Genomic DNA, 22,995 nt, shown 5'->3' on the forward strand with positions numbered 1-22,995 from the left:
ACTCACTCTGTAGACCAAGCTGGTCTTGAACTCAGAGATTTGCCTGCCTCTGCCTCTCAGTGCTGAGATTAAAGGTGTGCACCACCACCACCAGCTCGGGGTTTTATTTTTTAACAAAAGCAGCTGGGCAGTAGTGGTGCATGCCTTTAATCCCAATCCTCAGAGGCAGGAGGATCTCTGTGAGTTTGAGGCCAGTCTGGTCTAGGACAGGCTCCAAAGTTACATAAAAACCCTGTCTCAAAAAACAAAAACAAAACAAAAAGCTACTGTGAGATGCCTGGGCTGTTTATACTGGACCAGTGCTGAGTTGGTCTGGTGGGCAGCGGTACAGGGGAGTCTTCTAGGAAACCAGACAGGCCCATGAATGACACTTCTCTGAGCACAGGGCTATCGAAGATGCTGTGACCTGCTGGCCATTGCTCTTGATTGCTACTGAAGGCCTACAGCTTCCCAGTGTGGCATGCAGCTGAGGAGCTAGGGATAGTAGCGGGGCTAGTCATGTGCAGAGCCTTTCCTTCTTCCTGGGAGTCAGGCACCTTGAGAGAAAGTGCACGCGCACTTGGAGCTCAGAGGATGGCCTCAGGCGGTAGTACTTACCCCTGACCTTCTTTCAGACAGGGTCCTCTCTTTGTCCACTCTGGTGAAGGCCAAGCTTGCACGTTTCTGATGACTCACATACACACACACACACACAATGTGTGTACACCCTTTCTGGGATTACAGACACTCCCCCAGTGCTGGACTTTTATTAGGCTCTGGGGATCTGAACTCAGATCTTCAGGTTTCCCTGGCTCAAGCACTTTAGTGGCCAAGCCATCTCCCCAGCCCACCAGCCACCTTTCTTAAATAAATGCTTTCTTGACCACTATCACCTTTTGCCTTGTTTCCAGAATTCAAACGTAGTTGGTTCTGATGATTTCTCCAGTCTTCTCATTGCTTTTATGGAGGGGAGACTTTAGACACCCTTGCTGTGCCATTTTTGCTATCTGTCACATTGGTTTTGTGTTATCTGTCTTTATTATATTCTAAACCACTCACACTATTTCATAATCATGAAGGACCTGGAGTAGCATGGACCTTAACAAGTATCCCTTTACCATCTCACGACCATCGCTACTGATACTTCATCGTGCCTTCTGCCACACTGTGCCTCCTAATGCTCCTGTGCACCTCATAGCAGGGAGTGGTGTCTCTGTTGCATAAAATAAGTTACTGTGCATGGGATTTCTTCAGAGAGCTAGAATAATGGAGCAGATGCATGACCTATAGGAAAGGAAAATCCCTCTGTTTGGGCTCTTTGCTGCTAAATGAGCCCTTTGGTTTTATTTTAATCAGGGGTTGGGGTAGACCTGCGCATTTGAAGTCCCCGATGAGGGGCAGCCCGCAGCTTGTGGCTGACTGCACTGCTCCTACCAACTACTGCCTCAAAGCTCTGCTTGGACAAGTGTGTCTCAGCCCATATATCTCCTGATCTAATTCAATGCCGCATGCATTTCTAGCCCTTTGGTTTTACTTACTGTTCTAAGCCCTCTATACTGGTTTCCTGCATTCGCTAGGTTGACCCCTGTAGTGCTAGCTGGTGTCTGCATTAGTGTTGAGTGCTCCATCTCCAGTGTACATAGAGATTTTGTTGTGTTACCAAAGCCAGCTTTACACTGGGACTTAAACATCCTCTTGCCTCAGCTACTAATTAGCTGGGGTGACCCTCTCCCACACCTGACTCTGCGTGGATGACCCTCTCCCACACCTGACTCTGCGTGGATGACCCTCTCCCACACCTGACTCTGCGTGACTGACCCTCTCCCACACCTGACTCTGTGTGGATGACCCTCTCCCACACCTGACTCTGCGTGACTGACCCTCTCCCACACCTGACTCTGCGCGGATGACCCTCTCCCACACCTGTGTCTTGTTTTGGGGCGCTCTTGTTTTGGTTTGTGTGCATATGTGTGTGTGTAGAGCCAGAGGACAGCCTTGGTTCACTACCCAAGGCACTGGCCACTTGTGGCTTTTTTTGTTTTTTTTTTTTTCTTTGTTTATTTGTTTTATTTTGTTTGCTCGATTTTGAGGCAGAGTTTCTCACTGGCCAGCAAACTCCAGAAAGCTGCCTGGCTTCCTGGCTTGGTAATCCCAGCACTGGGGTTATGAAAGTGCACCACCACACCCATTTTGTTATAATATGGGTCCTGCAATCTAACTCACATCTTCCCTCTCATAAGGCAAGCCCTTTACCAAAGCTTTCTCATTCTAGCACTGTCTTGGCTTTCTTTCCTGTTTGTTTCTTTGGAAACAGGATCTCCAAAGAGGGAGACTCTGACTAGCCTGGAATTCCCTTTCTAGACCAGACTGCCTTGAACTCAAGAGAGCTGTTGGCCTTGTCCTCAGTGCTTGGTGCTTTCTCAGCTTGCTTTTTGTTTTTGTTGTGCGGTTTAGGGTCTGTGTGTGTTGAGAGGAGATCTCCCTTAACCTACCGGCCTTGAGCTAAGTACAAGGAGGACAGCCTTGGACTCTTGATCCCTCTGCCTGCACCTCTTAATGCTGTGATTATAAGCACATGCCACCACACCCATCTTGACTTTTTGACGATCCCATAGGTTTGTTTAGCCCTAATATTCCGTAGTGGCGTTTTGAAGTACTTGTTGGTAGAAAAAACTCAGTTTGTTTTTAAAGGACTTAAAAAGAATTCCACACAAATAAACTTAGTATTGCTGTTGAGAAAAAAAAGCCGAAAGCCTTTGAAATCTGATCTGAGTGTTCTTGGACTGTATTTCTCCAATTCAATTGCTCGTTGGCTTAGCTGAGTTTTCAGTGTCCTGTGTACTAATAGAACAGTTGTGCAGATGCAGGAGTTGGTATACATCACGCTGTTACACAGGGACCACCAGAGTGTGGCCTCCTTGTGCTTCCGTACTATGTAGCAAGGGAGGATGGCTCTGACGAGGCTGTGGTTGTGAGCTTTTCTCTGTTTGAGCCTGCTCTGAGCTGCTCGCCCCTTGGGCTTTTAACAGCTTTGCTGTGCGTTTTGCATGTGAAATTCACCTTTGTAAAGTGTATGCTTCAGCGCCTTTTTTGTGTATTCCCAGTACTGTGTGTCATCCAGGTTCTAGAACATTAAAACAACTGGAAAGGAGTCTGAAACCCATTAGCAGCCTCTCTTCCTCCTCACACACCCAGATTTTGATCAAGCTGTCCTAACTTAAGTTCTCCACTTGTAACTGTTATGTCCAGTGTTTATTTTTTGGAGGATGTGGTTGTTGTGCTAGTTATGCTGGCTAGTGTTTTACCAGATTCACACAAGCTGAGGGTACATGGGAAGAGGGACCCTCTCCTGAGGAACTGCCTCCATCAGACTGCTCTGTAGGCAAGTCTGTGCAGCGTTTTCATGATTAAGGATTGATGTGGGCAGTGCCACCCCTGGGCAGGTGGGCCCTGGATTGTATAAAAGGCAAATTGGAGCAAGCCATGGAGAGCAAATGTTTCTCCATGGCCTCTGCTTCAGTTCCTGCCTCCAGTGTCCTGCCCTGACTTCCCTCGGTGATGGACTCTAAGCTGAAAGGGGAAATAAGCCCTCTCCTCCCTGAGTTGCTTTTGGCTGTGACAGAAACGCTTGTGTTAGCCAAGCAGTTCTGAGCTGCCGCTCCCTCTTTCTGTGGAACTCCCCACCTTGCTGCCTCCTGTGAGTGCTGGGGCACAGACAGACACCACCAGGGTGCCTTCTGATTGTCAAATCAGACTGACACTTTTTGATCCTTGTGTTTTGCAAGACTGTGTCCCTGGGATTGAAACTAGGACCTCAGCTGTGCTAGACAAAAGCTTCTGTGCCACACCCCAAGCCCCTGGTCTATTTGTCCCTTTGGAGCACTTGTCTCATGTTGACTTTTTCTTTGTGGACCCTCTTTTCTGCCCTGATTACTGCTGTCTTCCGCTCATAATCTCCTGCTTGGTGGCTCTGTCGTGGTCTCCTGAGCTGTGGCCCAACCTGTTAGTATGGGTGTTCCCAAAGCTTCTATCAATAGACTTCCTCCCCTGACGCTGGCCAAACGAAGTCATTTTCCCATGTTTTTACGTGATACCATTTTAGTCTTTCCTGTTCTGTGGGTGGCTTCCTGTTGTTAAGCGTTTGCTGTCCCATCAGAAATGTGAGCATGCTTGCTTCTTCCCTCTAGCAAGCTTAACTTTTCCATTTTAAAATTAATTTTTACTGTATTTAATAGCTATAGGATAGGTGTTGTTTTCCTTGTATGGCTCTTCGCTTGGCTAACTCTGTTCATGTAGATCAGGGACTAAAGGCATGCACTGCCATTGCAGACTAGCTGTTACCCATGTGGGTGCTTGTGTGTGACATGTATTTTGAAAATTAAATCTTTTTAATTTTTTTCTTTGAGATTAGAGTCTCACTGTGTAGACCTGGCTGGCCTTGAATTCGGAGATGTCCCTTCCTCTGTCTCCTGTGTACCTGGATTAAAGGCATCCATCATTCCTGGCTTTAAAAAGATGTTTTTTAGGTTATCATATAGAGTAATGGGTTTCTCATGGCATTTCCATACTTGAGTAGTCATAAGTAGAATAAAATATAATGGTATGTTATTGTGTTTTGTTCTTATCCACATTCCTCCAGGACTGTCCTTCCTGCCAAGTAGTCCTGCTCCCATGCCACACGCACTCTGTTACGTGCCCTTCCTCCTTCCCCTCCCCTGAGATTTCTGGCTGCCTTCTCATGGCCTCTTTTTACTGCCGTGACCTATATATACACGGGATTCTACATGGAAGAGAAAATGCACAGGGTTTGTCTTTCTGCATACGGCTTATCTCACATTATGATCTTCGTACCATCTATTTTCCTGCAGATGTCATGATTTCAATGTTTTATGTCTGAATAAAATTTCATTATTTGTACATACCATTTCCTTTATTCATCATTGATGGCTGTCTAGGCTGGTTCTGTGTCATAGCTACAGTGAATAATATAGCAATAAGCATGGATGTGTATTTTGGGTGTGAATCAAGAGGGTTGTATCTGGCCAGGCAGTGGTGGCACACACATTTAATCCCAGCACTCAGGAGGCAGAGGCAGGCGGATCTCTGTGAGTTCAAGGCCAGCCTGGTCTACAAGAGCTAGTTCCAGGACAGGCTCCAAAGCTACAGAGAAACCCTGTCTTGAAAAAACAAAACAAAACAACAAAAAAAAGAGGGGTGTATCTGTGTTCTGTTTTTCACTTGTTGTTTTTGTTGGTTTGTGTGTGTGTGTATGTGTGTTGTTTTGTTTTGTTTGAGGCACCTCAGTACTGACCCCCACTGTGACTGCACAAATTTGCATTCTCAGAAGCAGCAAATCAAAAGCCCTTCTTTTTCCACCCCCTTCCCGGTGTCCCCACTTGTTTTCTTGGTGGAAGCCATTTCCAGTTAGGTGAGAAGGAATCCCATGTTCCATGAGGGTGCTCAACACTGTTTTTGAGTAATAATGGCCATTTGTGTTTGTCCTGTGGGAACTACCTATTATTTTCATCAGCCCATTTATTGTTCGATGATTTAAGAGTTTGCTCTTTAATTTTTGCAGTTACTCATGTATTCTAAATATGAATCACCTATCTTACGTGTTCTTGGTGATGATGTTTTCCCCATTCTATAGGCTCCTCCTCACTCTGCCTCCTCTGTGGGGAGAAGCTTTCTAATCCAGTGCAATCACATTCGTCAGCCCTTGAGTTTAAGGAACTCAAATCTGAGTCCAGCTTTTCAGTCACGACACTTTATTGCCTCCACTTCAAGATAGCTTTCAAATGTGTCTCCAACGAATCCACATCTTTGACAAAGGTCTTGTGTTCCTTGATCTCGTTTTCAAAAATACTTGCCAGGTGTTTTCAATAGTCCCTGGGGTGTTGTGCAGCCATGCAGAAGGGAGACTCAGCTGTGTCCCTCCATCACAGGGTGGAGAGAATAAGAACTAAGAAGAAAGTGGTGCTTCCATAATTATCTTTCTCAAAACTTGAAAACGGAGTTGGAAGTTAAAAAACAAATTTATTTCTGGGGGAAATGTCCTGCTTTATGGCTTGGGCAGCTTTCCATTTTAACGGAACCTGTTCTGTTCTTTGTGGTGGTGCAAATGTTGGAGTTTTTAAACATTGTCATTGAATGCCAGACTGTGACCTCAAGTGTGTGGTCTGGTATGTCTGTGGCCCTTCCCTGACTCGATGTCTTCCCTTCTGCATCCACTTGTTGCCATGTCCAGTCAGGGCATCAGGTGAGAGGCGTGTGCATGTGCTCTGGCCTGCTTCCCAGAAGGCCAGCAAGGGGAGCTTTGTTTAAGAGTCGTTGGTCTTGAGTTTAAATGCACCTCTACCTGGAATTCGCTTAAATAAGCAGGATAGCAGTTCTTTCAGCTCACATAGCATATCTTAAGGTTCTCATTTTACAGGTGAGGCAATCCATTTCATCTCCAGTGTTTAACAAAGGCAGATTGGCTGGGCCTTGACTGGGCCTTGCTGCAAGTTGTCAAGCTTCCTGTGTCTACTTGTCCGCCGAGTGTGGAGAGGCCCAGTGGCACAGTCACATGAAGAAGCCTGCAGATTGCCACCCCCTAGCTGAGACATGTGGCCTGTAAAAATCGCTGTTGATGCAGATTTCACACTCATTCTTTCATACAGACAGCCATGACTCTTGGGGTGTTTCCAGGTGACTAGTGTCTACAGGTATTGGCTTTTGACTGACGTTGTCTTCATGTCTTTCCTGAGTCTGCCTGCCAGGTAAAGTAGTGAGGACTTAGTCTGGACAGAGATTAGGAGCTGCACTGTGGCTACTTTGGGCTCTTTTGGCGCATGAGCAGTTGCCGTGCACACGCTCACCCTCAGTCCTACCCAGCTTTTCCTTTCCAAACCATCTGAAAACCACCTGCTGTTTGTAGGTGTCCTGGAGCCTGTCACCGGAGAGTTGATCTAGAGAGAAGGAAAACTAGCCAAACTCAGACACAGATTGAAGGTGAAACTGGATCCGCTGTACTAGATCCTCCTGGCACCTGCCCCCCAGAAACGGACTGCCTGGGCACTGTGCCTGCAGAGCGAAACTTGACACCTGCCCCTCTTCCTGTGTGGCCTGATGAGCCCGGCCTGGACAACCCCGCCTTCGAGGAGAGTGCTACGGCTGACTGTATGTGCGACTCACCCCTTCTGTCTTAGTTGTCTCCCTTGCCTGTCCTCCCCTCCTTCTGACATCTGTCCCAATGGTTGCGCTGGAGAACGCTTTGCATGCCACGCCATCCGCCCTTTGTAGCGTGCAGCTCTAGCTGGCTGCAGTCTGGAGGAAGACGGTCCTCCCTCCTTCCCCACTGCAGAAACGTGCCTGCATCAACAGCAAACCACAAAGGCAACAGCTCAAGTAGTCACTGTTCCCAAACACTGTATGTTAAGTGAAGTTGCTGTTTGTGACATGAGAACGCTTAAAAAAAAAAAATCTGAGCCCCGAAAGATGACAGCTCAGACAGCTCCCGTGTGGCTGGGAATGCATCATCCGAGTCATCCACACCCTTGCTCTGGGTACACGTGCTCAGACGCACACAAAGGCCAGGGTGGCGGTCCATTTACTGGTAGACCTCATTTTCTGTTAGAAACTGTAAGTCACCCTCCATGGTCATAGAGTTCCTGACACATCTGCGATGTTTTCACCCCTTAGGGCGGAGTGCAGCTGTGGCCTTCCTCAGCTCCTCTCGGCTCCCCCAGACCACAGTTTTCTTTCTGCAGCCTTGCACGATCTATCTGTGCTTGGTTCATGGCCGTGGCATCTCATCACTGAGAGCACGGTGGCTTTCTGTTAATGTGTGCTCCCTGGTGACCCAGTACATAGTAATTTTTTATTGGTGGTTACAGAGCACCTGTGGAAGAAGAGAGTGTGGCTAGTTTTAACAGCGTTTTTTTAGGTCAGTCCTTGTTCACCTACAGGATCCCATGCTGAGCCGGAGAGAATCTGAACTTACACTGTTCTTGTTTCACTTGGCAGCTGTACAAGAGCCACTTAGTTTACCAGAAGGGGAGATCACCACCATTGAGATCCACCGCTCTAACCCATACATCCAGTTAGGAATCAGCATCGTGGGCGGCAATGAGACACCACTGATCAATATTGTCATCCAGGAAGTCTACCGGGATGGGGTCATCGCCAGAGATGGAAGACTCCTTGCCGGAGACCAGATTCTTCAGGTAACACTAACCACTCTATTGGTTTGTTCCTTTTTGTTTTACAACTTAGACAATTGTAATGGTATAGAGCCCGGACTATACAAAAGTTGGTTTTGCTGGGATTGATTGATTGATGGATTGAATTGAGACTAGGTAGCTCTGACTGGCCTAGACCCTGATACGTAGACCAGGCTGGCCTCAAACTCATAGAGATTTATCTGTCTTTGCCTCCTGGGTGCTGGGGTTAAAGGTGTATACCACCATCCCCAGCTATTTTCATTTTAATTTTGTTATGCTTTGTTTTGAGTCAGGCTCTTACTATGTAGCCCAGGCTAGCCTAAAATTCTCTGTTACCCAGGCTGGCCTTAACCTCTCAAGTGCTGAAGTTGCAGGTGGGGCCATCACACCCAGCTAATAGCTTTGCTCTTTGTGTGTGCAGAACAGGTCAGGGATTGTGTGTCATTTGCTTTATTTCTTTCCGGTGCTAATTTTCTTCTCTCCCTTGAATTATCAGTCCTATGTGTGACTGGGCACTTGGTGGTACAGGGCTCTCTGGGCTTGTTTGACACTGACACTTCTGACCTGGACTCTTGCTGGCTCTTCTAGGGACAATTGAGCAGGCTGGATGTTTCTTTCTTTTTTTTTTTTTTTGGATTTTCGAGACAGGGTTTCTCTGTGGTTTTGGAGCCTGTCCTGGAGCTAGCTCTTGTAGACCAGGCTGGTCTCGAACTCACAGAGATCCGCCTGCCTCTGCCTCCCGAGTGCTGGGATTAAAGGCGTGCGCCACCACCGCCCGGCTAGATGTTTCTTTCTTATTGGTTTATCATGCCCAGTTTTCCATCCATTTCTTCCCCGCATGTCTGATTGATCCCTGCATTTATTGCTGCTAGAATGTGAGCGGCAGACCCGCACAGCCCTGGTCACTGGTGATATTCTTTCTTCTCATCATCCCGGGGAGTCTGTGCCCATGCTAGGCAAGCACCGTCCCACTGAGCTACAAACTCAGCCTGAGGTAAAGAAGTTTGTAGCACAGACTGTTAGGTGTAGTTGGGAACTCTTGCTCCCGATGTCCTGCCAGTATCCCTCTCCGGGGTTTTAGTCAGCCCTCGCGCTGTCCTCCCTTCAGGACCCCAAAAGCAGTAGCGTAGGACCAGGCATTTTCTTTTATTAGAAGGCATGGCTGAAGGGATGGGACAGTAAGCATGCTCTTTCACAGAGCTGGGGTCTGAAGGGACACTGTCCTGGGCATTTGAGTCACTGAGGTTTAAAAAGAAAAGAAGAAAGTGTGTGTGGGGGGGGATAATTTCTAGGAGAAAAGTACAAAGAAGGGAAAAACCACCTTCTCAGAGCCCAAGCACAAGGGCCCTTCTCGTCCCTCTTCAGTCCTCCCCTGTGATCTGCCGAGACCTCCCACCTCCCTGTTCCCTGCTTCCTCTCTAGTCTAGGCCTTCACCACTTCATTCCCATCCAGTGCCGCACTTCCTCACTGTCCTGTCTCCCGCTCTCCTCCTGGGAGTCCAGCTTGCTCATGTCAAGGTAGCACCGCCCTGCCGCTGTAACCACGTTTGCCGAGGACAGTCAAGGTCCGGGCCGAGGTGCTTCGTGAAGCCTCGCTTCTTAATAGGAGCTCCTTCCTAATATTTTGTCCCTTTCCTGCTGTGCTCCAGGCACCATACTAGCTACTGGGGACACATTTCAAAGTGAAAGTCTATCCAGCTCTCATAGAATGCCCCTTCCCCTGGAAGAGCTGGGCATGCCAGCCTTCCTGCGGGAACCCAGCTCTGTGCCCAGCCTGCCCTCACCTTATGCTCCAGTCTTACTCTCTCACCTACAAACTGTCTAGCCATCCTCCCCACACTGATCCCGCTCCCTGGGGTCACACTTGTTGAGGAAATCCACTGCAATAAGAAAGGTAGCCCAAGCCGGGCAGTGGTGGCGCACGCCTTTAATCCCAGCACTCGGGAGGCAGAGGCAGGCGGATCTCTGGGAGTTCGAGGCCAGTTTGGTCTACAAGAGCTAGTTCCAGGACAGGCTCCAAAGCTACAGAGAAACCCTGTCTTGAAAAACCAAAAAAAAAAAAGAAAGGTAGCCCAGTGTGACAGAGAGGTTCTGGGCCGACAGAAGAGTGAGCTTGGCTATGACAGACAGCCTGTTGAGACTAGCCCCCTCCTGGAGCAGAACAAAGCAGGTCGGGCCAGGCTGTAGGGCAGCAGGATTGGGACTTTCGCTGGAGGTCCTTGGCCCTGGTGTGTCCAGCCAGCCGCTTGACCACGTGTTGCTTTCTTTTTAAGTCCCACGCCCCAAACCCTTTCAGGGCCACTGGTATGGCTGAGACACCCTGAACTTCCCACTGTTTTTGAAATTCAGTTTCTGGTCTATGGTTTCTGTGTGCTGTATCTTTGCTGTTGTTTTATGTGGGGGCTCTGGCTGCACAAGGCTGGCACCACTTTGAGAACACGTGCCTGATTTCTCGATTCCTAACCAGTGTCCTGTACTTAGAGGGAATCTTACAGCTGTTTCCCCAGGTTCACCCCTCCCAGGCATCCTGACTCTTTGGTCTCTACAACAGCCCTTGTGCTGTTCCTGCTCCTCATCTGGCCTTTCTAACAGTAATTTAAGTGTATGTATCTGTCTTTTTTGCTTTTTAACCCAGTGTACCAGTTTGAAAATCCCATGCTATAAGGTGGTTCATTTGCAGACTAGTGAGCTACACTGTGCTTTTGTATTAGTAGACATGCGGCCAACGGGAGTAGATTTTTCCACATAAAAAATGGTTCATATTGAAACACACACACACACACATACATGCAATCACGTATTCAGTGAAGTAGCATCTTTACAAAGGGAACCCATGTTCTCATGGCTTTATGCATTCTTCAGAGGCTCATATGCAGCCTTTTGAGCAATTTTAGAGGAAAAAAATGCTGCTCTTTATAAATTATGTCAGTAGTATTAAAAGTGATACAGATTTTAGAACATTAAAAATAAATATTTTTAGTTTGAGCAGAAAATCAGTGATTTATGTCGCGTTGGTTAACAACAAAAGCCATAGTTAGTCAAAATACATGCTTGTTTACCATTTGTGCTCTTTTTTACAAAATCAAGAAACAGTATGTTACAGGCTGCTTTCTTCGGAGTTCACTGACAACCATGCATTTATGGAGAATGTGTCTTTTCATAGTTGAGTATCCCCATCCTGCTCTACAGAGAAAGTAGGCTGCATGCTTGCATACTGCTGGAGCACAGAGCTGTGTTTCAGCCAGGCATTGTGTCCTTTGCGACTGTCTGAAGATGCAGAATGTGAACATGGCAATAGTCTGCTCTTAGCTGGACCGCTGAGATGATGATGGGCCCGCGAGTGCTGGCAGCCTGGTTTTCTGGAGGATGCCTTGGCGTTCTGGTCTCGGACCACCGTCAGTTATCTGTCAAAGCCCGCATGAACACTAAAAACATGGGAGAATAGTGAGCTCATGCATGATGCCTGCAGATTTGATGACTGGATTTTAAAAGGTGTCCATAGACAAAACCAACAAAATTCAAGGTAGTACTGGTCAAACCTGTCAAACCCAGAAAATAAGCAAAAGGAAAAAAAAGCAGCTCAAATCCAGAAAAAAAGAACTATCCGTCTCAGATACGTAAGAAGGGGAAGGCTTGGTTAATGTAAACTTGTTGGAGAGTTAGTTGTAGGATTCCAGGTGATCACACATTCCTAACCCAGAGCTGTCTCATTAGAGATGCTCTGTGAGCATTGGTTTTATCTCAGATGGATTCAAAGAGCTCTAATTGTGATAAATAGGAAAATTATGCCCAGCTCCTAGGTGGATAATTGAAGCTGGACTATTTTCCTAAGTGATGTTGCGTGTTCAAAGATCAGTCATTGTAATTGTATCAGGGCTGTACATTCTAATGAGACATGAATATTGAATTACACTCAGCATATTAAATATGTATTATATGTGTATGCTGATAATTAGAATGGACTTGTAATTACATACTTTAAAAGTCACTCAGAATATGTAAGTTTTTAAGAAATTAAACCATTTATTTTGTCTATAGTAAGTGTGCTTCATTAGGAAAAGCAGCTTTGAAATCCAGCAGAACTTGAGCCTGCGAGCCACTAGAGCTGTGCTGGTTGCAGGCTTGCCCTGGCGTGATGCAGCCTGCTCCCTCCCACCCTGGTCCTGTGAAGAAGTGTCAGACCCAGAGGAGCGGGTGTTGGAAGAGTGCCCTGTTCCCCTGAGGTTATCAATATCTAGCAGCGCCAAAGACTCTGACGTCAACACTCGGGTTCCTACTCCTCCTCCACAGTGTGCTGCTAATTCATTTTTAAATTCTATGCTATAGAAACCTTTAGAGTGGTTTTCTTTGTAGGTAAGGGATCCCTGTATTTTCTCCATGTTGGTTTTCTTTAGATATGTCATGTAGACATTTCTGCAAGTGAGGAAAATAAGATTTTGTCATGCATCGGTCATAGGAGTTTTGTTTGTTCATTTGATGTTTCAGGTCAACAACTATGATATCAGCAATGTGTCCCATAACTATGCCCGGGCCGTGCTTTCCCAGCCGTGCAGCACGCTGCATCTCACCGTGCTGCGGGAGAGGCGCTTCGGCAGCCGAGCAAACAACCATGCGGACGGCAGCGCACCTCGGGATGAGGTCTTCCAAGTGCTGCTGCACAAACGCGACTCAGCGGAGCAGCTGGGGATTAAATTAGTCCGAAGGACAGATGAGCCAGGCGTTTTTATTCTTGACCTTCTGGAAGGGGGGCTGGCAGCTCAGGATGGCAGGCTCAACAGTAATGACCGGGTACTGGCCATCAATGGACATGACCTGAAGCATGGGACCCCAGAGCTGGCCGCCCAGATCATTCAGGTAAACAATGCCCAAGACTGGCCCTGGATCGTCAGTCACACAGCTGTCTCTGTTTTCATTGGCAAATAAGAATTCCAGGGTCACCGATGTTTCTTTGGAAAAATCACACATGGTTCTAGAAAGTCTTCAGAATTCACACTGCTATATATAACTTCCCCAAATAGAACTGTGTTTGTTAGGGTTCTTTTGCTGTTGTTGACTTTTGCTTTCCTGAAACCTGTGTCCCCGAGTACTTTGGCTTCTGTTTGTGCAGTGTAGGCACCACGGCTTTACCTCTTTCAGGGGAGCAAGGGTTTACCTCAGCCAGTAAGCTTGTCAGAGTAGCTCTCAAGGAAAGTTGCAATGCGGATTTGGGGCTCTGAGGTGTTAACAGCAATGACAGTGAGTGTGCATTGTAAGGAAACCCCAAGTAGCCGTTGACACCTCCCACAGCATGGTGAAGTCATCAGAGCTGTAAATGCCAGGATTCTAATTGTCACCTCAGCATTTACCTGTTGAACCCTGGAGATGCAGCCAAAGTGACGAATGATTAATGTATAGTATTAAAGTTGGCTTTTAGCCGGGCGGTGGTGGCACACGCCTTTAATCCCAGCACTCGGGAGGCAGAGGCAGGCGGATCTCTGGGAGTTCGAGGCCAGCCTGGTCTACAAGAGCTAGTTCCGGGACAGGCACCAAAGCTACAGAGAAACCCTGTCTCGAAAAACAAAAATAAATAAATAAATAAATAAATAAATAAATAAATAAATAAATAAATAAGGTTGGCTTTCACTTGCTTTCCAGTTGAAGAGCCAAAACTGAAGTAAATTATTATATGTTGTGTGTGTGTGTGTGCGCGCGCCATCCGTGGTGCATGTGGAGCTCAGAGGTCAGCTGCTGTAGCTAGCTCTCTTCCACTATGGAAGCCCCAGGGATTGAACTTAGATCATCGGACGTGGCAGTGAGTGCCTTTACCCTCAGACCCACCTTTCCAGCCCAGAAAGGAGTTTCTTAGCATCATTCATTTTAATCACAGAGAAGGTTTTTACTTCTTACCACGGTTCCTTAAAGCAGGCTGTCAGTTTCTGTCGGAGAAACGGTAAAGGCGGAGGTTTGTGGTGATGACCGAGGAAAAGCACCGGGTATCAGATGTACTTTAGAGAACATGACCTTATATATAATATATGTATGAACCTTTATGTTTAAACACACATAGCCGACCACAAGCCTCCAAATATTTAACTCTTAAAGACGTGTGTGTGTGTGTGTGTCCACACACCTGTGTGTGTGTCAGTGTCAGAGGTTTGAAAACATTAGCCTGTGACCTTTTTCCTGCCACCAGTTAGAGACTATCCAGATGAGGCTTTGGTGCAGTGACTAAGACATCCATAGATAGTAAGTGTCTCAGGCATTGTCTACTTAGAGCATTCATGGGACTGAGTCAGGAACCTCTAGCTTGTGTTACTTAATAAGAACCTGCTTCAATGAGGAGGGGAGGGGAGGAGAGGAGAGGGAGTTCCACTTAAGATCTCTAAGCCACAAACATCATTTGTGGTGGGTAGTGATGAATGTGTCTTCTCCAGGCCAGCGGAGAGAGAGTGAATTTGACAATTGCCAGAGTGGGGAAACCCCAGCCCAGCAATGGCACCCGTGAAGCAGGAGCACACAGCATCAGCCAGCAGCATACACAGCCGCCTGCTCACAGCCGACCAAGCTCACACAAGGTGAGGACGCCCCCCTCCTCTAGTTCGCATCACCCTCTCCTGGTTACAGCCTGAGAAGGTGGGCTGAAATGCGGGCTGTCGTGCGGTTGGGAGCCCTAGGTGTTTGGGGTGTGATGCCTGAGAGTGGCCTCCGGAGGCAGCCTCTGCAGTTTCTTGTCAGGGAGGCTTCCTCTGTGAAGTGATTGACAAGAAGTGATCTTCCACGTGTAAGTCGGATCTTCTCGGGTTGCTTGTTTAAATGTGATCACTGGTTTTACGGTTAAAAATGCATCATGACTTACCTGGCAGAGGAGATGCCATGAAGGTGGTTTTCCCAGGGCGAGACTTCTCCATTGCTCTCAGGATGTGCCGACCCCAGAGATTTCCCCAAATGCGGGAAACTCGACTGCATAATTTGTGGTGGGGGACTGCATTCACGCTCTCCTCTGTTTAAAAAACAAATGCATCATGAAAACGTGATTAAATCCATGGTTAGCAGTTAGGCATGTTGCCTACAGTGACAGAATTAGCTATAAGAACACTGAATCGAGGCATCATAAGCTTTGACAGTCACATGGATAGCATGTGCTGTTATGGTATTAAAATCCCTATCTTTTGGGCATTTTAAAGGTGTGGTAGCGCACACCTTTAATCCCACAATTCAGGAGGCAGAAAGAAGCAGATCTCTGTGAGTTCGAGGCCATCCTGGTCTACAGAGCAAGTTCCAGGACAGGCTCCAAAGCTACAGAGAAATCCTGTCTCAAAAACAAAAACAAACAAAAGACCAAAGAGCTATGCACTCTTTTCAGTCCTTACTAAGGAGTAGAATGTACAATCCCTTTATACCCACCACCGACCCGTCACCTTTTCCTCTTTCCCTGCGTAGGACCTCACGCAGTGCGTCACGTGCCAGGAGAAGCACATCACAGTAAAGAAGGAGCCGCACGAGTCCCTCGGGATGACGGTTGCCGGGGGCAGAGGGAGTAAGAGTGGTGAACTGCCCATCTTCGTGACCAGCGTGCCACCCCATGGCTGCCTTGCACGGGACGGCAGAATCAAAAGAGGTGAGACAGGCTCTTGGAAGATCTGCCATGTGTCATCTCAAAATTAAGTTCACACTTTTAAAGAGTAATTACTATGTTTCATGTTAAACATGACTTTTTAAAATCTTTTAAAGTGTCCTTGTGTAGAAAACATAATATTTTTCTGTAAAGTTAGGAAATTTAACCTGATGATGGTCGAAGACCCCGCAGTTGCTCAGACTCTTGGCTTATTTTTATCTTGGAAAAGATCCAGCTTATGGCAGATGAGGCTGAAGGTCTTTCTCACTGAAATACAGCACTGATTATGATCAGGTGTCAGGGACCTGTGTGATGCTGACCGGTAGAGGCCCCCGCTGCCCAAGCCTGATGCCCCAAGCTCTATCTCTGGAGATCCAGCTGCAAGGAGACAAGGCTTCAGAAAGTCCTCTCTGACCTCGTGCAGAAGACAAGAGGAAGTAGCGGAGGACAAACTTGATTTTAGAGATTGAGTCCTCATGCCCTTTGTCCCCTCACAACTCTGTTAGCTCATAGAGAGGACATGTAACCCAGCACTGTTGCCATGGTAGAGTCGCTGTCTCTGCTGATGGACCTCATGTGGGGAGGAAATTGGAGCTGAAAGGTTATTTTCCCAGGAACGAAGGCAGGCTCCTCTTCCCCCTCCCCTCACAAAAGCTAGCACTTGGGAAAGCCCACATGAAAGTCAAAGTCGTGTGACGTGTAATTAGCAGCAGTGTTTTAGGTAACCCACAGAGTGGGAGAAAGCGCTTACAAGTCCTGCGTTCATGTATGGGTACATGGCATATCAAGAAATTGTGAAGAACTTCTCCGACTCAGTAAAAAGACGTAAATTACCTAATTTAAAAACAGAAATCGACATGTCTCCCAAGAAGACAGTGGCATGGAAATGTGCTCGGCGTGGCTGACTGTCAGAGCAGTGGCCTCAGGCTGCCCTGTAGTGCTCTAAGTCACGGCCAGCTAATGAGCCCAGAGCTGGGGGGGAAGGGGGGTGTTGGTTTGGTTTTTGGTTTTACAAGACAGGGTTTCTCAGTTTAACAGCCCTGGCTGTCCTGGAACTCACAGAAATTTGCCTGTGTCTACCTCCCCAGTGCTGGGATTAAAGGCGTGTGCCACCCCACACAGCCTCTGTAGCTCTTTTTCCTTGTGTTACTCAGGAGACCAGCAAACATGTTCCCACTCAAGCAAGGGAAGATATTCAAGCCGTGTTTTATCTCACTAAGTGGCCTGAGGATGGCTGTTCTCAGATCCCAGCATGCATGCCCTCACTGGGGCTCTTTCTGTGTATAAAACTGTGTAATATTGAATAGAATCTGCTAAGGTTATTTCTAAGAGTAAAGGATCAAATAGTCTGGGGATCAGAAAGAACCATAGAGCTCTCTGGAGCTCAAAGGAGAGAAGCAGTGCTCACCCCGTATACGGCTACGAAGGCTAACGATTTGGACTCAGACCTCACAAGGTGCTTCAAGACACAGTCTTTCCCTCTCTAGTCTGACATTATTTTGAGTTTTGAATTGTTTGGCATGTTCTCCGTGCCCTTGGTGGTACAAAAAAAAGCACAAATAAGTGAAAACCCATCCTCATCCCTTCTAAGTTCTTGAAAATGACCTGTTGATTGGTTGGCAAGGGAGAGTCGAGTGGTGCTCACACCATTCTCTGGCTTCCCCAACGGCACAGGTGATGTGTTACTGAATATCAACGGCATTGACCTGACCAATCTCAGTCACAGCGAGGCTGTGGCCATGCTAAAAGCCAGCGCTGCGTCTCCAGCCGTCGTCCTCAAAGCCCTGGAAGTCCAGATCATGGAGGAGGCAGCCCAGACCTCAGAGGAGCAGCCAGGTGCTTTCAGTGAGAATGAGTACGACGCCAGCTGGTCCCCGTCCTGGGTCATGTGGCTCGGGCTGCCAAGGTACCAAGAGCACTCTCGTTGTCTTACACAGTATGTTCCACAGTTAGCTCACCCAGTGGGCGCATCAAATTATAAAAGCAAGTTTTTAGGTAAATTGAATAACATCTAAGCTAAAAAGATTTGTATCTGCTTGTAAAAAGAAGACAATTTTGCCAGATACCATTAAAGGGGCTTTGGTTTTGTTTTTTTGAAGAGGATAGAATATGTACTTGTCCACATGCAGGGATGGCAGACACACCCCCACACCTGGTTTTTCTGTGTGGGTTTGGCTGTCCAGACTCAGGCCTCATACTTACACCACAGGCGTTTATCCATTGAGCCAACTTTCCTTGAAAAGACAGAATTTTGGGTTTCTAAGGCAGGGTCTCACTCTGTAGCCCAGGCTAGCCAAGAACTTTTGATTATTTTGTGAAAAGGTAGTTAGAACTCAGTCTGTATTGGACTCGGGACACATGACCAGTGACATGTTCTGTGACTGGCTACGGGGGTCCTGGAGACAGTGGAACCTCCACTGGCACCCCAGGGTGCTGACCCTTCCCTAGATGGCCGATGTTTGGTGTTGGGATAGGAAGAGTGTGTGTAACTATGGTTATTTGTATCTAAAATAATTTAGATTCTCATTATCTATAAAAAGCATTGAGAATCATGTTTGACTAATAGCCAAATATGAGACTGCTGGTTCTTAAATAAAAATAGACCAGAAAATGCACAGTTTCTGAGTCATCTGACTCATGTGGGTGTAACTTACAGTGAGGAGCGTTTACACACAGTGCAGGCCTGGTGAAGTTCTGTCCTGTAAGGATAGCAAGAATGTCATAGGTATTGAATTTTACTTGTTGATAGCCGAGTTGACCAGCTTGTTCCCATGAATTTTGTTTTGTTTTTCATTGTAAGGCCTAGAATTTATGTCTCGTAGACATTGCAGGACCTTATGGAGTGAGGTTGATAGTAGCAAAAATGATGTCGTACGTGTTTATCAGTGCATCAAAAGTGGAAATCAGGAGCTAGAGAGTTGGCCCAATGGTTCAGAGTATTTGCTGCCCTTGCAGAAGATCCAGGTTCAGTTCCCAGCACCTACAGAGCATCTCACAACCATCTGTCACTCCAGGTCCAGAGGATACAACACAGTCTTCCTGGTCTCCACTGACACTGTACATATATGTGGTGCACGTACGTAAATGTAGGCGAACACCCATACACATAGAACAAAAGTAAGTCCTTTTTATAAATGATGTAAATGGTTGTTATAAAACTGCTGCAGAGCTACAGTCTAAACTAGGGAACCGCACAAACCTTGTTCAGCTGATACATGGGTCATCAGAGCTTTCTAGAGCAATGGTCTTGTTGAGAGAGCCGGGGAGGTTTTGAGACAGGGTTTCTCTGTGTAGCCCAGGCTGTCCTGGAACTCGCCCTGTAGACCCAGACTAGCCTTGAACTTACAGACATCCACCTGCCTCTGCCTTCCGACTGCTGGAACTGAAGGCGTGCACCACCATGGCCAGGTGAGCAGTGGTTCTCAACCTCCCTAACATTGCAATCCTTTCACACAGTTCCTCATGTTGTGGTGACCCCAACCATAAGATTATTTTCATTACTGCTTCATAACTGTAATTTTTCTACTGTTGTGAATTGTAATGTAAATATCCTTTGTACCTCTTCGTCCTCAGTGCCTGGGGTGCGTTTAGTACTAGAATCGCGGTGCTGTGGACAGTGTGTGAGGAGTACCAGTCCATGATCTCTGTGCACATTTCTAAAGTATAACTGGCGCCAGGCTGTAGGCTTCCTCCGTGTGTTTATGTCTTCACTTGGCAAGAGAAGCTGGAGAGAAGCTGGAGGAAGTGAGCCTGTCTAGCGCTGCATCATGCTAGAGAATGGGTTATCAAAATAATAACAGCACATGTGGGGCTCTGGGCTTGATCCCTAGTGTGCAGGTACACAAGCACAACAGCCCTTCTCTACGCATGTTGTGACAAAGGTGGAGAGTGAGAAGCCTCCATGTCAGCTTTCTCCGTGTGTCTTTGACAGTGCCCTTCACAGCTGCCATGATATAGTCCTACGAAGAAGCTACTTGGGAAGCTGGGGCTTCAGTATTGTGGGCGGATATGAAGAGAACCACACCAATCAGCCGTTCTTCATTAAAACCATCGTCTTAGGAACCCCTGCTTACTACGATGGAAGACTAAAGTGAGTCTGGTGTTCACTGACGATGTGGGTTGTGTTCTTCGTACTAGAAGATGATCCAGCTCAGGGCTCAGCACTCGTGCATATGCCGGTTTTGTAAGCAGAGTTATTTCAGCGAGTGTGTTGCAGAATGGCAGTGCCCTCTGAGCATTCTCGTGCAGGTCTCTCTCCTGCTGTCAGATAAATCCACTTTATTTTTCCTGAGTCTCAATGTCTGCCTGACTTTGTGTTCATGGGAGATCCATGAATGGGCAGCCATAGCAGTGGACCAGTGGGTAAATGTACCCTACCCAACTTAGGGTTGTCAGGCGTACCCCTGAGAGCTGTGTGTTTATTTTAGTGCATGTGGACATGAGTGCAGGTGCCCATGAAAGCATCAGACCCCTGGAAATGGAGTTACAGACGGTTATGAACTGCTTCATGCAGGTGTTGGGAGCCAAGCCCAGGTCCCGAAAGAGCAGCAAATGCTCGTACAGTGAGCCATCTCCCTGGCCTTGATTTGGCACTTTTTAGAGAGATGGCCTCACCAAATGAAGTTGTTTTTCATGTCCTTAAGTCCCCACCGGTTATGGGCAGGTTGGTTCAGTTAGTTTTGGTTGGTAAAGGGAAAGTACTGGTTTAGAAGTTTCCCCAGAGGTGGTAACATTCCTAGCTGCTGACGGCCAACCAGAGCAAAATTGTGATTTTGATGCTAACCCACTGGGCCCGTGTTTGTGATGCCATTGAGATAATGACACTCTGTTTCTGCTTGTGTTTTGTTCAGATGTGGAGACATGATTGTAGCCGTAAATGGCCTGTCGACTGTGGGCATGAGTCACTCTGCTCTGGTCCCCATGTTGAAAGAACAAAGGAACAAGGTCACTCTGACAGTCATTTGCTGGCCCGGCAGCCTCGTATAGTCTTGACGTTGGTTTCCAGTCTCGCTTCTTCCTACAGTCTGTTGAAGGAAGTCCCTCTGGTGTGGCGCTTCTACAATCACCCCATGCTTCCTCTCTGCTCAGAGATCTGCCCCCCGCTAGCCCCGGGAGCTTACATTTTGAACACACTCAGTGGCCACCCTCTGGGACGGTGCTTGGATCCTCCCAAGACTGTCACCAGCTGGATGGAAGCAGCTTCCCGACCTACAGACGCTAGGTCATGAAATGATTTACATCTGCAATTCCTGCATCAGCAGCAACTTACTGCAGCATTTGCAGCAGCCTTCCTGCCCTGTAAACAGCCCTACAAGTGGCTGCATTTTGGGTTTTGCTCATTTTCCATTGGTGCCAACATTTCAAAACTTTTATACCATTTATAAAGCAACTTTTGGGTTGTTTCTACCTTAATTTCCAGTACTTAAATGAAGACATAAGTCTGACACCACTAATGAGATTTCTTTTTAAATAATGTAGAAAATCAAAAATAATGCTATTCAGGGACAGAGCAACCTGGGAGGTGACTGTCCTCGGCTGGCAGAGCTGCGTTGGCTGGAATGGCCCAGGAACACGAAGATTCTTTTCCACAGGAATGCTTTGTTATGTAGGAAAAGTTTGAAGATGTTCTTCTAAAACTCATTTCTAGAGTTTGTATTTGTCAGCAATCTTGTCTGGAGATGTTTCTGTGATTTATGCAATTGAACCAGTGATTAAGAACATTACTGTGTTAAATGCATACACAGCACAGCCAAGTTGGAGAGAAGACTTTAACTTTGTTCCTGTGTGTTTTAGAAGTCCTTAGTTTCCCCAAGAGACCAAAAAACTCTGTTTTTGTTTTTTGTTTTTTTTTTTTTAATCTGAAATAGTAGATGTTAGGTGTTAATATCTTCAACTGTTGGTCACTAAACTTTTTTCTTTCTTTTCTTTTTTTTTTTTTTTTTTTTTTTGGTTTTTGTTTTGAAAACTATGTCCTTTATTCAACACAGTCGTCCCTTACAAGGCATAATGAGAAAGAAAGTCAGAGGAAAAGTATCTTTACCTGGTTAATATTTATACTTGAAAAATTTTATTTAGAAACCTAGTTCAAAATCAGAGCTAACTACAAGTGACCTGAGATAAACGGCATTGATAATCAGAATATGGGCTTCTGCATGGCCCTGGGCTGAGCCCACTTCCTTCACAGTCATCGCTGGGCTTTGTATCCGTATTACTTATTAGTCCACTTCAATTTATATTTAAAAAAAAAATTCTCTTTGTGATAAAGCAACAGTAGTGGCTACTGGCGTCCCCCCCCCCCCGCCCTTGGCTTCCCATGGTCACCTTGCTGCCAGCCTACCAGGGAGGGATGCCCGGGTGGACTCTGTTGTGGGACAATCGCCTGTGAAACAATTTGATACTGAAGTGCAATTGATGTGAAGCAATGTTTCCTGCTCCCCAAATACAATTTTGTAATCAACCTTGCTACTTTTGAAAGACTTTGTAAAACTTGTCATTTCTCTGGGGCGGGACCATCCAACAGTGTCATAACTGCCACTTTGTTATACATAAAAATGTGTCCAACCTGGTGGCATGGTGAATATTTGAAAATCTCATGAAAATCTCTCAGAAAACACTGGCTTTCCATCTGTAAAGGAAATTTGTCCGGATCTGTTACTATTGAAATATTTGCACTTTCTCATTTAAGTGCCTGCTGTTGAATATTTTTGATTTGTTCTGTGCCTTCAGTTTACACTATTCTAGAATTTTTCAGATTTGTTTAAATAATGGTGTGATAATCATTCTGGATGGAAATAAAAGCCATCCTTTTCAGAGCAGCGCGGCATTCATCTGAGAGCGGCGTTCTTGTTGGCAGTTGCCGACCTCACTGCTCTCTGCACCTGAGCCCCCCACACCCACCTCCTGCTCCTGCAGACAGAACATAACCCATAGAGCCTGTACCGTCTGACTCGCACTTCTCCCAACCACAGGACCTCTGGCGCAGTGCTGTCCAGGTGTGGCTGTTGAGCCGAAGCCTGGCCATGCAGTGTGCAGAAGTGACAGCATTGTGGATGCACTGGGTTATATAAACTGCATGCAGTAAGATTAACTTGCATTATTAAGATTGATTTCACTGGTTCTTTTTTACTTTTTCACATGTGATTTACTAGAAACATTTCGATTAATTTTAGTTACATCAGGAGCCCAGTTCGTGTTTCCTTGGCACAGCATTCACCGTGT

At 46.6% G+C, this 22,995-nt stretch overlaps 1 protein-coding gene and 1 pseudogene across 2 annotated transcripts in view; both read left to right on the forward strand.

Moving 5' to 3' along the window:
* The window catches only part of Lnx2 (ligand of numb-protein X 2), a 62,678-nt gene extending 40,181 nt beyond the window's left edge, over positions 1-22,497 (forward strand). The window contains exons 3-10 of one of the 2 annotated variants that reach the window (XM_057765976.1): positions 6,899-7,140; positions 7,987-8,186; positions 12,669-13,037; positions 14,597-14,737; positions 15,603-15,780; positions 17,452-17,683; positions 19,709-19,867; positions 20,628-21,696. In XM_057765976.1, coding sequence (XP_057621959.1) covers positions 6,899-7,140; positions 7,987-8,186; positions 12,669-13,037; positions 14,597-14,737; positions 15,603-15,780; positions 17,452-17,683; positions 19,709-19,867; positions 20,628-20,763 — 1,657 coding nt within the window. In that variant the 3' untranslated portion in view covers positions 20,764-21,696. Of the gene's footprint in view, positions 1-6,898; positions 7,141-7,986; positions 8,187-12,668; positions 13,038-14,596; positions 14,738-15,602; positions 15,781-17,451; positions 17,684-19,708; positions 19,868-20,627 lie in introns of both variants that reach the window. The other variant, XM_057765977.1, reaches the window with a different exon arrangement.
* LOC130872328 (U1 spliceosomal RNA) lies at positions 15,011-15,165 on the forward strand (annotated as a pseudogene).
* Positions 22,498-22,995: the final 498 nt, after the last annotated feature.

The sequence above is a fragment of the Chionomys nivalis genome, chromosome 3, assembly GCF_950005125.1.
Source record: "Chionomys nivalis chromosome 3, mChiNiv1.1, whole genome shotgun sequence".
In the NCBI taxonomy this organism is placed as follows: domain Eukaryota; kingdom Metazoa; phylum Chordata; class Mammalia; order Rodentia; family Cricetidae; genus Chionomys; species Chionomys nivalis.